This window comes from Macaca nemestrina, chromosome 14, assembly GCF_043159975.1.
Source record: "Macaca nemestrina isolate mMacNem1 chromosome 14, mMacNem.hap1, whole genome shotgun sequence".
NCBI lineage: Eukaryota > Metazoa > Chordata > Mammalia > Primates > Cercopithecidae > Macaca > Macaca nemestrina.
In genome coordinates, this window is record NC_092138.1 from 64,758,360 (window position 1) to 64,772,282 (window position 13,923).

Below are 13,923 nucleotides of genomic sequence, written 5' to 3' on the forward strand. Positions count from 1 at the left end.
AATAGTAGCACATTTGAATTCGCCCAAGCCCTAGCAAAGCCAGTCTGCTTTGTGGGAGGTGTATGTGTATGCATGTGTTGCTGCTGACCTCTTGTGGCTAATAGAGAAAAAGCCCTCTCTAGGCCCCAGGGTGGAGCACTCAGCTTGGGAAGGGTCATGGGTCTATTCTGCTTGCCAATATTAGGAGGTATGCAGTGCTACAAAAGCCACTGAATGCCACTAAGCAAGTAAAGAGTCCAAAGACTGGGCAAAGTGGCTCACGCCTGTAATTCCAACACTTTGGGAGGCCAAGGCAGGTGGATCACCTGAGGTCAGGAGTTCGAGACCAGCATGGGCAACATGGCAAAACCCTGTCTCTACAAAAAATACAAAAATTAGCTGGGTGTGGTGGCGGGCGCCTGTAGTCCCAGCTAGTCAGGAGGCTGAGGCAGGAGAATTGCTTGAACCCAGGAGGCAGAGGCTGCAGTGAGCCAAGATTACACCACTGCACTCCAACCTGGGTGACAGAGCAAGACTCCATCTCCAAAAAAAAAAAAAGTACAAAGGTTTACATGCCTAAGAGTGCAGGGGTACAGCTAGCATCACTAGCAATCACTCTGGGTCCTTCCTGTGCAGTGAGGGGCTGTATAGGTTACGGTGGGATTGGTCCGGATCCACCTTGAAAGCTTGGTGTGGCCTTACTGTATCCTAGGACTCAGGGTTCTAACAAGTAGGATCAAGTAGAGACTGGAGTCAACAATCTCAGTCAGGTTTCTCCTGCAGTAGGTTAATGTGGTTGGGCGGGGGGGCGGCGGGGGGCAGGGGTCAAGGGATAAAGGTGGCTATCTTGGACCTGGAAGGTGGAGCTGGGACTGTAGAGAAGAGAGGAGCCTATGAAATCTCCTTGGTATTCTTCCAGACAGTTTATGAGACCTGGTTTATCACGTGCTACAATCTGGTCTACACTTCCCTCCCTGTCCTGGGCATGAGTCTGTTTGATCAGGTAAGATCCAGCAGCAAGCTCCTGGTCAGAGTTGAAGCCCCTGGGCCCTTGAGGAATATCCCTAAGAATGAAGAATACAGCAGGAGCTGGGCTCTACAAAATCCAGTGTAAAGGGAATAATTTCCAGAGCGGGGAAAGGAGCTCATCACCTAGATAGGTATCATGAGATAAAGTAAAAAATCCTCCACAACAGAGAATAATCCTCAGTTTTAGAACGCCAAGTTTTCCTGTATCAATTTTGTCTTTGTAGAGAGAAACATGGAAATTGTGCTGTACAGTAAATTGAGTATATATCAAAGTAATTAAAATATACATGGAAAAAAATAAGGAAAAAATGGAGTAACATAAGCAGAATATGAATTGAAAAAATAAAGAAAAGAAAATAGAATTACTGGGATAGGACTGGGTAACGTATGGGACTTCAAAAAAGACTCCTTCAGGGAGAATGAGGATGAGACAAGCCAATGCAGGAAGGCCTGGGTGGGAGTCCTGAAGGCCAGGCATAGGAGTATGGGTGTGATAGTTTATATCATAAGGAGCCAGACTAAGGGATACCATCTGTCCCTGTCAGAAATTCCCTGGGCATTGAGGGTCCTGCTACCCCACCTCTCCCTTGTCTTCTGCCCCAACCTCTAGTCCTGGGCACATGGAGTAGAAAATGAGTCTCCAAAAAGGAATAAAGTAGCTGAAATAGGACATCATGGGATCATGGCTCCTGGTCTCCATGGGAAACAGCTCTAAAGGAAATTCTCCAGGAAGTAACTGCTAACCTCAGAACAACAAGAGGGATGGGTTGTATTACTCAACAGTCCATCCAGCTTCAGTGGCCTAATTCTAGGGATCCATCTCTGAAGCCATCTTCATCTCCTAAATCTGAAACTTTGGATACAAAGCCCCAAGCTTTGTATCCAAAGTTTCAGATTTAGGAGATGAAGATGATCTAATGTCATCCATTTAGAGTAATTTTTTTCACCTTCAGTTCACCAGTAGCTATGGGAGTGGGAGCCACATCACAGAACAAGAATACCTCTAAAAGACTAACTGGTCTCCATTAATGTCCCTTTCTCCCACATTGACTTTTGACATAAAAAATATTCAACTATGCCCGGGCACAGTGTTTCACACTTGTAACCCCAGCACTTTGGGAGGCCGAGGCAGGCGGATCACTTGAGGTCAGGAGTTTGAGACCAGCTGGCCAACATGGCAAAACCCCGTTTCTACTAAAAATATAAAAATTAGCCAGGTGTGGTGGCGGGCGCCTGTAATCTCAGCTACTCAGGAGGCTGAGGCAAGAGAATTGCTTGAACCTGAGAAGTGGAGGTTGCAGTAAGCCAAGATGGTGCCACTGCACTCCAGACTGGGTGATAGAGCAAGACTCCATCTCAAAAAAAAAAAAAAAAAGTGTATATATATATATATATATATATATATTCAACTGAAAGAACACTTACACCTGGGACTTATGTCCCAGCTGCCTCCCCCATCTCAAGCTCCAGTCCTCCCTCCCAGCTACCCACAAGCCTAGTTGCCCCCAATTCTAACTCCCTCCAAGTCCTTCCCATCATCCTGACCTTCTCCCAAACACTACCCAGATCCTGGCCTAGAGAGTAGGACTTCAGGAAGGGTCTGTGGTCACTGCTGTGTTCTCTGGTTCCACTTCTTAAGTAATCCATAAGGAAGCTCCTAGGCAGCCTGGCAGTAGACCTGGTGAGGGGAGAAGCCTCTCCTCTGATGAAGATGGGACCGTCTATGGAGAGACCCTGAGCCTCCCTCCTTACCCTCTGATGCTTCCAGGATGTGAATGAGACATGGAGCCTCCTTTTCCCAGAGCTGTATGAGCCAGGCCAGCACAACCTCTATTTCAACAAAAAGGAATTTGTGAAGTGTTTAATGCATGGGATCTACAGTTCCTTCGTGTTGTTCTTTGTCCCCATGGGGACTCTTTACAATGCAGAACGAAATGATGGGAAGGACATCTCCGACTACCAGTCCTTCTCCCTGGTGGTGCAGACCTCCTTGATCTGGGTGGTCACAATACAGGTGTGGCCAGTGGTGGTGGGGGTAAGGGGATTGGGTGGGGGTCTCTCTGAAAGAGTGGGAGGAATAGAGGGAGGGAGTGTGGGAAGGGAGCAACCTTCATTACATAATTGGAGGAGGGAGGTAGCTGACAGGTCCCAGATTACAGGTCCCATAAGAGGGTACTTTTCAGATCGTCCTGAAGACAACCTACTGGACAATGATAAGCCATGTCGTCATCTGGGGTAGCCTGGGTTTCTACTTTTGCATGTCGTTCCTCCTGTACAGTGATGGCTTGTGCCTAGCATTCCCTGACGTCTTCCAATTCCTAGGTAAGGCCCTGCCCAGTGGGCGCAGGGTGGGGAACCAGGTATATTTATTTAATAAATGTTTACCAAGAAGCCATTACTATGTGCTAGGGTAGAGATATAAATAAGACATGGTCTCTGTCCTAAAAGGGCTCAAAATGTAGCTAGGGAAATAAGTTACCTTATTCGAGTTTCCAAGGTATTTTCAAACGTCTTATGAGATTTGCGCTTTATCAGCAACAATTTCTAGAGTCATTTTAGACCCTGGAGGGGTGTTTTTGAATTAAAGGACTCACATCTAGGCTTCTTGGTTCCAGTTCAAAGTCCTTTATGCTGTGGCATATTGCCTTATTGTCTCCCAAAATTTTTCCCTCTCTCTCATCTCCACTCTGCTGAAGACAAAATACAGAGAGTAGATATGTAGACATAGTTGGCTCCCATCTTTTTGTTTTTATTTTTAACTTTTTGAGATTCTGTTCCTCTATCTCTGTCACCCCTGCTGGAGTGCAGTGGTGCAATCTTGGCTCACTGCAACCTCTGCCTCCCGGGTTTAAGCGATTCTCATGCCTCAGCCTCCCCACTAGCTGGGACTACAGTCGTGCACCACCATGCACTGCTAAATTTTTTGTATTTTTGGTAGAGATGTGCTTTTGCCATGTTGGCCAGGCTGGCCTCAAACTCCTGGCTTCAAGCAATCTGCCCACCTGGGACTCCCAAAGTGCTGGGATTACAAGCGTGAGCCACCACACCTGGCTCTCACCTTTTGTCAGGCCACTAACTCATTTTTCTCCTTCAAACCTTTTCTTTTTTAAATTTTTTTACCTTTTTTATTTTTATTTGTTTGTTTTTTCCTCCTCCAAAGCTTTCTTTCCCATTTTTGGATGCAGGCCAGTGCTCTAGGATTCCCTCATAACCTACCCCTGCTCTCCTATCCTGCCCTACCCTGCCCTGCCTGTAGAGGGAGAGAGAGGCGCATGAATTCACAGTGACTTTGGCTGCGCAAAGGACCCAACTGCAATTCTTTTGTGTTTATATTATTTCTCAGGAGCCTAAACTAACTCCAAATCAATAACTTCCTTCTTTGGACTAGAGAAGTGTCTACGTTCTGGCTGGTAACTCCTACCCCTGGTCCCACCCCTGTCCTCCAGGCTCTGTTTCAGCCTTCCCCCTCCTGGCTCACTGTTTACAGGTGTGGTCAGGAATGCTCTGAACCAGCCGCAAATGCTTCTGAGCATTATCCTCAGCGTGGTCCTCTGTATGTTGCCTGTGATTGGGTACCAATTTCTTAAACCACTATTCTGGCCTATCAGCGTAGACAAGGTGAGTGGAACAGAAAATCTACCCAGATATAATTCATGGCCTTCTTTTGCCTTTGCCTCTGTGGATGAAAACCCTATCCCCCATGCTCTGGCTGTAGGTTTTTGACAGAATTCAAGAGTGCAGGAGACTTCCACGGCAGTCCCCAGTCCGGACCAAACTGAAACACTCAAGCACTCGACGTTCTGCCTATGCATTCTCCCATAAACATGGCTTTGGGGCCCTCATCACTTCTGGCCAGACAATGAAGTCCAGGATGTCCAAGAAAAACACCCTTTTTTCAAAAAGATAGAGGCCCTAGGGAAATTCCAAAGGAGGCAGTCAGTGCTCTTCCTCCCTCGTATTCATGAAACTTAGGAAGAATTAGAGTCCCTGGGAAGCCAGCATAAACCTGCTCCTTCATTCTCACTAGGGACTAAGCCTCCTAATTGTCCAGAAGGCTATGCCCAGGTAAGGCAAGGAGAGGTAAGGAAAGAGCCCCCAGATGTCTGCCAGAGTTGCAGCATTTCAATAGAAAAAGAAAAAGGAAAAAAAGAAAAACAAAAAAAGTAACCTCAGGCCTGCCTCCCACCGTCTCTTGCAAGTTTTAATCCAGACAAGCATAAGCATATGTAGAGGTAGGGGGTGACAAGGGACAGTATGGGGAAGGGAAAGGATGATTGGACTAAAAAGGATTTTACTCTGGGCCCTATCTCCTATACTCAGAGCAAGCATAACCTTCCCAGGGCCCTACACGAACATATCCCCATCTAGGCATTGTTCTCAGGTTTATCTGGGAGATTCAGAGTAAGTCTTTTGTTGGCGTTGGGTAGCAAAAGAAAGAGGCAGCTGTGAGGAATTGGTCTTAAAAAGCTGAAAGAGGGTTTCTGGACCATAAATAAAAAGAAATGAAGGTGGCTCCTGCCTGGATAGGACAATTCAAGGTTTTCCCTTCTGCCCGCTGTGACTTCTCTGACTCAAGAACTGATACCTGCTCAGGCCTCAGAACTGAGAAAGGGATACTGCAGGAGATTTTAAATATTCTTTTCTTGAGGGGACGTAAGCCATAATTGGTGAGCATATGTCCTTATTCCATAAAATTATTTTGAGAAGAAATTGTATGTACTTGGAAAATTGTTTCTAAGGAGTTTAGAGTTGGAACAATAAATTGCTTATTTTGGAGCAGAGAGATTTGTATGGTCTATTGGGACCCCAGTGACAAAAATATAATCTGAGCAATACCTTTGGTCCAGACTCTCATCAACCTCCCCCTTCAAATTAGACCAATACTTCCCCTTTTCCCCTCTTCTTTTTCTCCTTTTTCAGCTCTACTTCGCTTTTCTGCCCCCTCTTGCTAAACTCTAATTTGGCCTCACTATGATCACATCTTTTACCAATATGACTCTATCCTCTTTGCATATGTTAAGTATTATTTCTTAGGTTCTTTGCTTATCTTTCTCTGTACCCTTTTCCTGGGTGACTTCATCCAAACTCTCGACTTCATTTACCCACAGAAAGAAGATTCACAGTCTCTAGCCCAGATCTCCCTGCTAAGGTCCAGATCCATATATTAAACTGGCTCCCAGACCTTTCACTTTGTCACACCTCCAGAAACTTACACTAAACCTGTACTAATCATTTTCCCTCCCAGTTTTACTCCAGGATGCCACCACTACCATCTGAGTTACCCGAGCCCAGACGATGAGAATCATCCCATACCTCTTCCTCTAGCTCGGTTTTTCTCCGAGCTTTTTCTGTTTGTTGAGGTTTTTCTCCCTCTTTCCTTTGTCTAGATAATGTCTGCTCTTAATTCTTAGCTTGCGTCACTTCATTTAGGAGCCTTTCCTGAGAACACAACCTCCAGTTCTGAGTTGGATGCCTCCTCCTTGCATGAGAGCACCTTGTATCTTTCTCTTATTTTCCTGTCCCAATATTTGACTATATTATCACTCACATGCTCATTTTGATTATGTCTTAATTCTCTGTCTTCTCTGCTAGGCCATGAATAATCTTGAAGACAAGAATTTTGTGTCACTTTTTTATTCCCATCAACCACCAAAATGCTAGCACCTAGATTATTTATTTATTGATTATTATTTTTTTTGGAGATAGAGTCTCACTCTGTCACCCAGGCTGGAGTGCAGTGGTACAATCTCAGCCCGCTGCAACCTCTGCCTCCTGGGTTCAAGCAATTCTTGTGCCTCGGCCTCCTGAGTAGCTGAGATTACAGGCATACACCACCACACCTGGCTAATTTTTGTATTTTTAGTAGAGATGGGGTTTCACCATGTTGGCCAGGCTGGTTTCAAATTCCTGACCTCAGGTGATTCACCCACCTCAGACTCCCAAAATGCTGGGATTACAGGCATGAGCCGCCATGCCTAACTTATCTGCCAAGCCTTAAAATTAGTTTATGACTGTATTAGTCAAGTAAAGACCTTCTTCATGTCTTCTCTCTCCTGTCCTGCTCAAGCCCCGGAGAAAAAAGAATTAGGAAGCTAAGGGAGGGAGGAGAGGTAAGTAGAAAAACAGACATCTACAAAGCCCACTGAACCTGGCCACGTGCAACAGCCAAGCTGAAAGATAAGGAAAAGCATAATTGTAAAGGTTGAAGTTTTAAAAAATTATTTCATTAAATCACTTTAACTATTAAAGTGAAACTTAAAGTGACAAGTACTGGTTGCCACTAAAAAGGACCATTCACTAAGTATATTTCGCATCAGCACTTGTTCCTTCACCTTGTACTTTCATGTTATAGAGATGACTTCTTTCTGTAAACTTCATGAACCAACCTCTGTTGGCATCCAACTTTTCTTCTGTAATTTCCTCCCCAGCCTTCATAGAATTGAAGAGAGTTAGGGCCTTGCTCTGGATTAGGTTTTGGCTTAAGGGAATATTGTGGCTGGTTTCAGCTTCTATACAGACCACTCAAACCTTCTCTGTATCTGCAATAACGCTGTTTGGCTTTCTTATTCGTGTGTTCACTGTAATAGCACTTTTAATTTCCTTCAAGAACTTTTCCTTTGCATTCACAGCTTGGCTAACTGGTGTAAGAGGCCTGACTTTCAGCCTGTCTTGGCTTTCGACATGCCTTCCTCAATAATCTTAATCGTTTCTGACTTTTTATTTCAAGTGAGAGATATGTGACTCTTCCTTTCACTTGAACACTTAGAGGCCATTTGGGGTTATTAATTGGCCTGATTACAATATTGTTGTGTCTCAGGGAATAGGGAGGCCTAAGGAGAGGGAAAGATGGGAATGACCGGTTGGTGGAGCAGTCAGAACAGGCATTTATTAAGTTTGGCATCTTCTATGGGCGTAGTTCATGGTGCCCCAAAGAAATGAAGAAGGAACACTGTCCTGGCCCCAACATATACCCGTGATTCCAGCTCCAAATCGTCTACCAAATCTTCTAAGATTCATGCAAAGCATTTTGGAAAATACACATCATTTGGAGGATCCAGGGAGTCATTCAAGACTATTTGCTTTACCTTATCCCGCCCACCCCCATGACACATTCAATTAATCACTAAATTCTACAGATTTCTATACCCTAAATCATCCTTGAATCTATCTCCTCTTATCTAAGCCTTCAGCCACTGCCTTAATTCAGACTCTCTCAGTTCTCATAATAATGATCAATCTCCTAACTGGTCTCTTTACCTTCCTGTAATTCAATATCCACACTCCTACTAAAGTGAAATTTCTAAAGCTCAGATCTGTTCACATCACTCCCCTGCATGAAATAATAGTGCCAGTAGCCTTCAGAATACAATCCAAACTCAGCCAGGTGCGGTGGCTTATGCCTGTAATCCCAGCACTTTGGGAGGCTGAGGCAGGTAGATCACCTGAGGTCAGAAGTCCAAGACCAGCCTGGCCAACATGGTGAAACCCCGTCTCTACTAAAAATCCAAAATTAACTAGGCGTGGTGGTGGGCACCTGTAATCCCAGCTACTCAGGAGGCTGAGACAGGAGAATCACTTGAACCCGGGAGGCAGAGGTTGCAGTGAGCCAAGATCACACCACTGCACTCCACGTGGGGTGACAGAGTGAGACTCCATCTCAAGAAAATAAAATCCAAACTCCCAAACATACATACAAGGCCCTTCTTAATCTTGCTGCTGCCTCCCTCCTACACTTTGCCCATGCTTAACTATGCCCATACTACTTGAGTTTCCCTAAAGCATCATGCTTGCTTTCTTTGTTTTTTGTTTTCTGAGACAGAGTTTCGCTCTTGTTGCCCAGATTGGAGTGCAATGGTGTGATCTCAGTTCACTGCAACCACCACCTCCCAGGTTCAAGCAATTCTCCTGCCTCAGCCTCCCAAGTAGCTGGGATTACAGGCATGTGCCACCATGCCTGGCTAATTTTGTATTTTTAGTAGAGAGGGGGTTTCACCATGTTGGTCAGGCTGGTTTTGAACTCCTGACCTCAGGTGATCCGCCCACCTCTGCCTCCCAAAGTGCTGGGGTTACACGCATGAGCCACAGCACCCAGCCTCTTCGTTTGTTTGTTTTTGAGATGGAGTTATACTCTTGTTGCCCAGGCTGGAGTGCAACAGTGCGATCTCGGCTCACTGCAACCTCCACCTCCCGGGTTCAAGCGATTCTCCTGCCTCAGCCTCCTGAGTAGCTGGGATTACAGGCACCCACCAGCATGCCCAACCTAATTTTTGTATTTTTAGTAGAGATGGGGTTTCACCATGTTGGCCAGGCTGGTCTTGAACTCCTGACCTCAGGTGATTTGCCTGCCTTGGCCCCCTAAAGTGCTGGGATTCCAGGTGTGAGACACCGTGCCCGGCCAGCATCATGTCCCTTTCTTATGTCCCTGTGTTTTTGTATATTCTTTGATTTGCAAGTTTCTGGAAAACTTAAGAAATACTTTGAAATGGGTGTCCTTTTAACGGAATGTTGGGTGCTGTTAAGGATCCTTGGGAATTATTTGATTATATTAGTGGTGAGAGGCTTTGATTTCCTTTGACTAGGTTCCTATTTTACAAGTAAGCTATTTTCTAACTCGTTGGAGTTAGAAGTTAACTTCAGAATACTGATAATAAATAATGCAAAAGATTTTCTGCCCATAACAATGCAAATGATTCCTGTTCTGGGTGATGCAAATGAATTTTGTCCATTAGAGAACAGACATTTCTAAGTCAAATCTTCATTTGAACTGGTTTTAATATCTTACTGGTTCTCTCATTAGTTAGTTTAATAAAACATTTGAAATATGTTCATTGTATATTTGTATAAGGCTCTGCCAGGTGCAGTGGCTCATGTCTGTAATCCCAGCACTTTAGGAGGTGGTGGCAGGTGGATTGCTTGAGCTCAGGAGCTCAAGATCAGCCTGGGCAACATGGCGAAACCCTGTCTCTACCAAAAATGCAAAAAATACCTGTAGTCCCAGCTACTCTGGAGGCTGAGGTGGGAGGATCGCTGAAACCCGGGAAGTCGAGGCTGCAGTGAGCCATGATTGCACCACTGCACTCCAGCCGGGTAACACAGAACCTGTCTCAAAAAATAAAAAATAAAAATACTTGCATAAGGCTCATTATTTTACCTTTTTGAAAGTTACTCTTTAATATAAACAACAGGAAGTAACCCACAGTAGCTGAAGGAACAATGAGATTCCTATGAATGGATACAAGGATGCATCATGATCCTGGGGAAGGAATCCAGCTGGGCCTCATAAAGAAGTGGAACCAGCTGCTGGAAGGTCCCAAGAACCTAGGGAGTAGTCTCTTTGTGTCTAGACTTGCTTCTCTATGTGCAACCAGTTGATCTTCCTTCTCAGCAAACTGGTTTTCAATGCTGCTCAGGCCAAACGGGCAAGTAGAAGATAGCTACCGCATCGCTCCCAAATTACCCTTAAGTCCAATTTAAGTCTGAGCAGATATGTAGCTCTTTGTCTCCCAATTCCAAATTCTCAGAGAAGTAATTCTAATTGGTCTGGTTTGGCTTAAGTCCCCAACCCAGACTATTTAACTGGAGGATCACACTGTACAAGCATGCGATTCCTCACTGGTTCCCCACTGGCAATGCTAGCCCTCTCCACGTCACCCTTATTTAAGCCCTCAGAACTTTATTTCTAACATTCATATTTGATCTTGTCATTCCTGCCTCTGCAATAAAGCCCTTGTGTCTCTCCCAATTCCTTAGTTGTCATAGGCCCTTCATCACCAAACCCTGACAGGCTCTCCTCAACTCTCTCCATTGCCTCCCACACTTCTCAATTACATCGGTCTTTTTGCCCCTCAGTTGGTTTGCACATGGTAATTCTCCCTTTACCTCCCACTCATTCTTCAATATTCAATTCACACTACTTTTGTGAAGCCTAAAGATGCACTATACATCCTGACATTTATCTGCTTCCTTGACTGTGACCCCCGTCTCTCTTTCAGTGAATATGGAACCTAGAACAGTCTTTTTTTTTTTTTTTTTTTTTGGAGACAGAGTCTCGCTCTGTTGCCTAAGCTGGAGTGCAATGGTGCAATCTCGGCTCACTGCAACCTCCATCCCCCGGATTCAAGTGATTCTCCTGCCTCAGCTTCCCGAGTAGCTGGGATTACGGGCATGCACCACCACACCGGGCTAATTTTTGTATTTTGAGTAGAAACGGGGTTTTACCATGTTAGTGGTCTCGAACTCCTGACCTCAAGTGATCCACCCGCCTCAGCCTCCCAAAGTGCTGGGATTATAGGCGTGAGGCACTGCGTCCAGCCGAACAGTCTTCTCAATGGGTGATATGGTTTTGTTAGTGGTGGAAGAGATGTGAGTTACCCCAAGTTACCTGCAGCCTATCCTTATGGGTCTGTAGCAACTTTGGTCCTTGCTTCATTAGAAGGAAGAATTCAACTGTGGGGCATAAATCAGAAAAAGAGACCAAGGCAAGTTCCAGAGTAGGAAAGGAAGTTTATTTAAAAAGGCCTTAGAACAGGAAAGAAAGTGCCCTTGGAAGAGACCCAAGCGGGCACGTGAAGGTTAAAGAGAGGTCAAGTGCCTAACCGTCATCCTGGGACTTTTACAGGCTCGCCTCTTTCCCATGATTCTTTCCTTAGAGTGGACTTCCCGAATGTGCAGTGCTTTCCTTCCCCTATTCCGGTGGAGGGTGCCCCCAGAAGATCATACGTTACCATTTTTGTCTCTTAACACGCATGCCTGGAAAGTTGCTTCTCCCTGAGGCCTGCATTCAATTAGCATTTTGATGTTAACAGGTGTGGACCATCAAGAAATGGCCTCTTCCTGTGCTGCCGAATTATCCTTTTTAAAGAAGCAATGAGATAATTATGGAATTGTCACCGGTAGAGGGTCTGACTGCAAGTTGTCCAGGTTCTTGGCGTTTTGCACAAAGAATTGGACAAAACGCCCAGCAAAGAAAGAATGAAGCAACAAAAGAGGGAAAGCAGGGATTTATTGAAAACGAAAGCACACTCCAAAGTGTGGGAGCAGCGCAAGCAGCGGCTCAAGGGCCAGGAAACAATCTTCCTGGGTCCAAATACCCGCTAGAAGTTTTCCATTGGCCACTTCATGCTCACCTCATGTAAATGAAGTGGTAGCTCACAATCAGTCTGCTTGGTTGCAGAAAGCAGCCAAGCAGAGGCTGACGTGAAGTTACAAAGGTCACATCCCTGTGCAAACATCTGATTGGTTTCAAAAACCAACCAATCAGAGGCTAGGGTGAAGTTACAAAGTTATACTTCTATGAAAAGTTAGACTCGCCTACAATCAGTCTAATTGGTTGCAGATAGCCAATTTCCCATCTGCTGGGCAGAAAAGGTGGGGGGTTTTGTTACTTAGGTGTGGAAAGTTAGGGTTTTCCTTTCAATTTAGTTCCAGGAAGTTGGCGTGAACCAGTCTTAGGTTCCCTGCCTCCAGTCCCTATTGTCCTGCCTCAGAACCATCACCCGACATCCCTAGTGGGTAGCAGGGGAGAACCCTCTCCCGCCCCGCTCATGCCTAACTACCTGTAAGAGTTTGGCTGTGTCCCCACCCAAAATCTCATCTTGAATTGTAATCCCCATAATCCCCATGTATCAAGGTCAGGACCAGGTGGAGGTAATTGGATCATGGGGCTGGTTTCCCCCGTGCCCTTCTCGTGATAGTGAGTGAGTCTCACAAGATCTGATGATTTTATAAGCGTCTGGCATTTCCCTTGCTTGCACTCGCTCTGTCCTGCCACCCTGTGAAAAAGATGGCTACTTCTCCTTTGCCTTCTGCCATGATTGTAAGCTTCCTGAGGCCTCCCCAACAATGCGGAACTGTGAGTCAAACCTCTTTCCTTCGTAGTATTTCTTCATAGCAATGTGAGAACGGACTAATACAGTGGGTTTCCCATAACATTTGCAGGATTGCCTGCCCCATCCTCCTCTGGCTGTAAACAGCAAGAGTCACACACACATCCGGCCATGAAGGGCAGGGGGCGCATGGGTTCTATGTTTCACCAGGGCTTCCGAACCCTGGCTATGCACGGGAGGCCAACCCCACCTCACCCCACCCCACTCTACTCCAGTGGTTCTGAGTCGGTCGTGTGAAGTCAGGCCTCCGTTTGTCGTTGTTTGGTTAGTTTCCACACTAGGTTCTACTAGGAAAGCCAACGTTGAGAACCGCCGCCTCAGGCGAAGCTGCGCGCCCACACCCACCGGCCATGGAGGCCCGCGGACCCGCGCCCTAGGTTTCCCTGGTTTTCAGTACCCGAGAGCCGCGCGTCGCCAGGCACCACCCCGCGGGGGCGGGCGCGGGCTGCAGAAGGCGGGGCCACGGCGGAAGCCTCGCCGCTCCCCTAGCGGGAAAGCTCTGCGCGTGACTCGGCTTCGCCCATCGCTGCGGGAGCCAGGGAGGGGGCGAGCACCTTAGGCCGGGCGGACCGAACCAACTCGCCGCCCGGAGGGGCGGTCTGAGGGCAATCCAGATCGGACCATCGCGCCAGGCCGACAGGGGCCGGCGTTTCCAACCCGCCCGGAGGGGCCGCCGGCGCCTCTAGCCTGCAACGCGACCCCTGGAGGGCGCGACACGCCGCCGCCGCTGCCGCCACCGGCGCGGAAGGACGAGGCTGAGGCGAGAAACGAGGTAGGAACGCCTCTCCGGAGGCGAGCAGGGTCCCACAGACCCACTGCCCCGCGTTCCAAGGACTCCCTTCGGGGAGGGCCTGTCTGCCCACCTATGTGCTCTCAGCGCCCGCCCTTCCCTTCAGCCCTTCCCCCTCGGCTGCACCCGCCCTCTGCGTCCGCCCCGACCCCCTGGACAGACCTCGTCCCCAGCCCTTCTGACCCTCGGCCTTCTCCTGACCCTTCAGCCCTGCGTCCACGGGACCTTCAAACACCCACC

The 13,923-nt window shown here is 47.0% G+C and overlaps 2 protein-coding genes and 1 long non-coding RNA gene across 8 annotated transcripts in view; 2 read left to right on the forward strand and 1 right to left on the reverse strand.

Annotated features, from left to right (window-relative positions):
* Window positions 1-4,974, forward strand: part of LOC105485722 (phospholipid-transporting ATPase FetA-like) — a 111,236-nt gene extending 106,262 nt beyond the window's left edge. For 4 of the 5 annotated variants that reach the window (XM_011748139.3, XM_011748135.3, XM_011748136.3 and 1 more), the window contains 5 exons: window positions 899-982; window positions 2,777-3,022; window positions 3,192-3,330; window positions 4,496-4,626; window positions 4,724-4,974. In XM_011748139.3, coding sequence (XP_011746441.1) covers window positions 899-982; window positions 2,777-3,022; window positions 3,192-3,330; window positions 4,496-4,626; window positions 4,724-4,915 — 792 coding nt within the window. In that variant the 3' untranslated portion in view covers window positions 4,916-4,974. Of the gene's footprint in view, window positions 1-898; window positions 983-2,776; window positions 3,023-3,191; window positions 3,331-4,454; window positions 4,627-4,723 lie in introns of those variants that run through there. The other variant, XM_011748140.3, reaches the window with a different exon arrangement.
* LOC139358161 (uncharacterized) overlaps window positions 1-13,923 on the reverse strand; it is a 73,158-nt gene that overhangs the window by 55,771 nt on the left and 3,464 nt on the right. The gene's annotated exons all lie outside the window — the stretch shown is intronic.
* The window catches only part of LOC105485721 (RUN and SH3 domain containing 2), a 70,236-nt gene continuing 69,835 nt past the window's right edge, over window positions 13,523-13,923 (forward strand). The window contains exon 1 of one of the 2 annotated variants that reach the window (XM_071077971.1): window positions 13,523-13,665. The gene's annotated coding sequence lies outside the window, so the exon portion shown is untranslated. The remainder of the gene's footprint in view (window positions 13,666-13,923) is intronic. The other variant, XM_071077972.1, reaches the window with a different exon arrangement.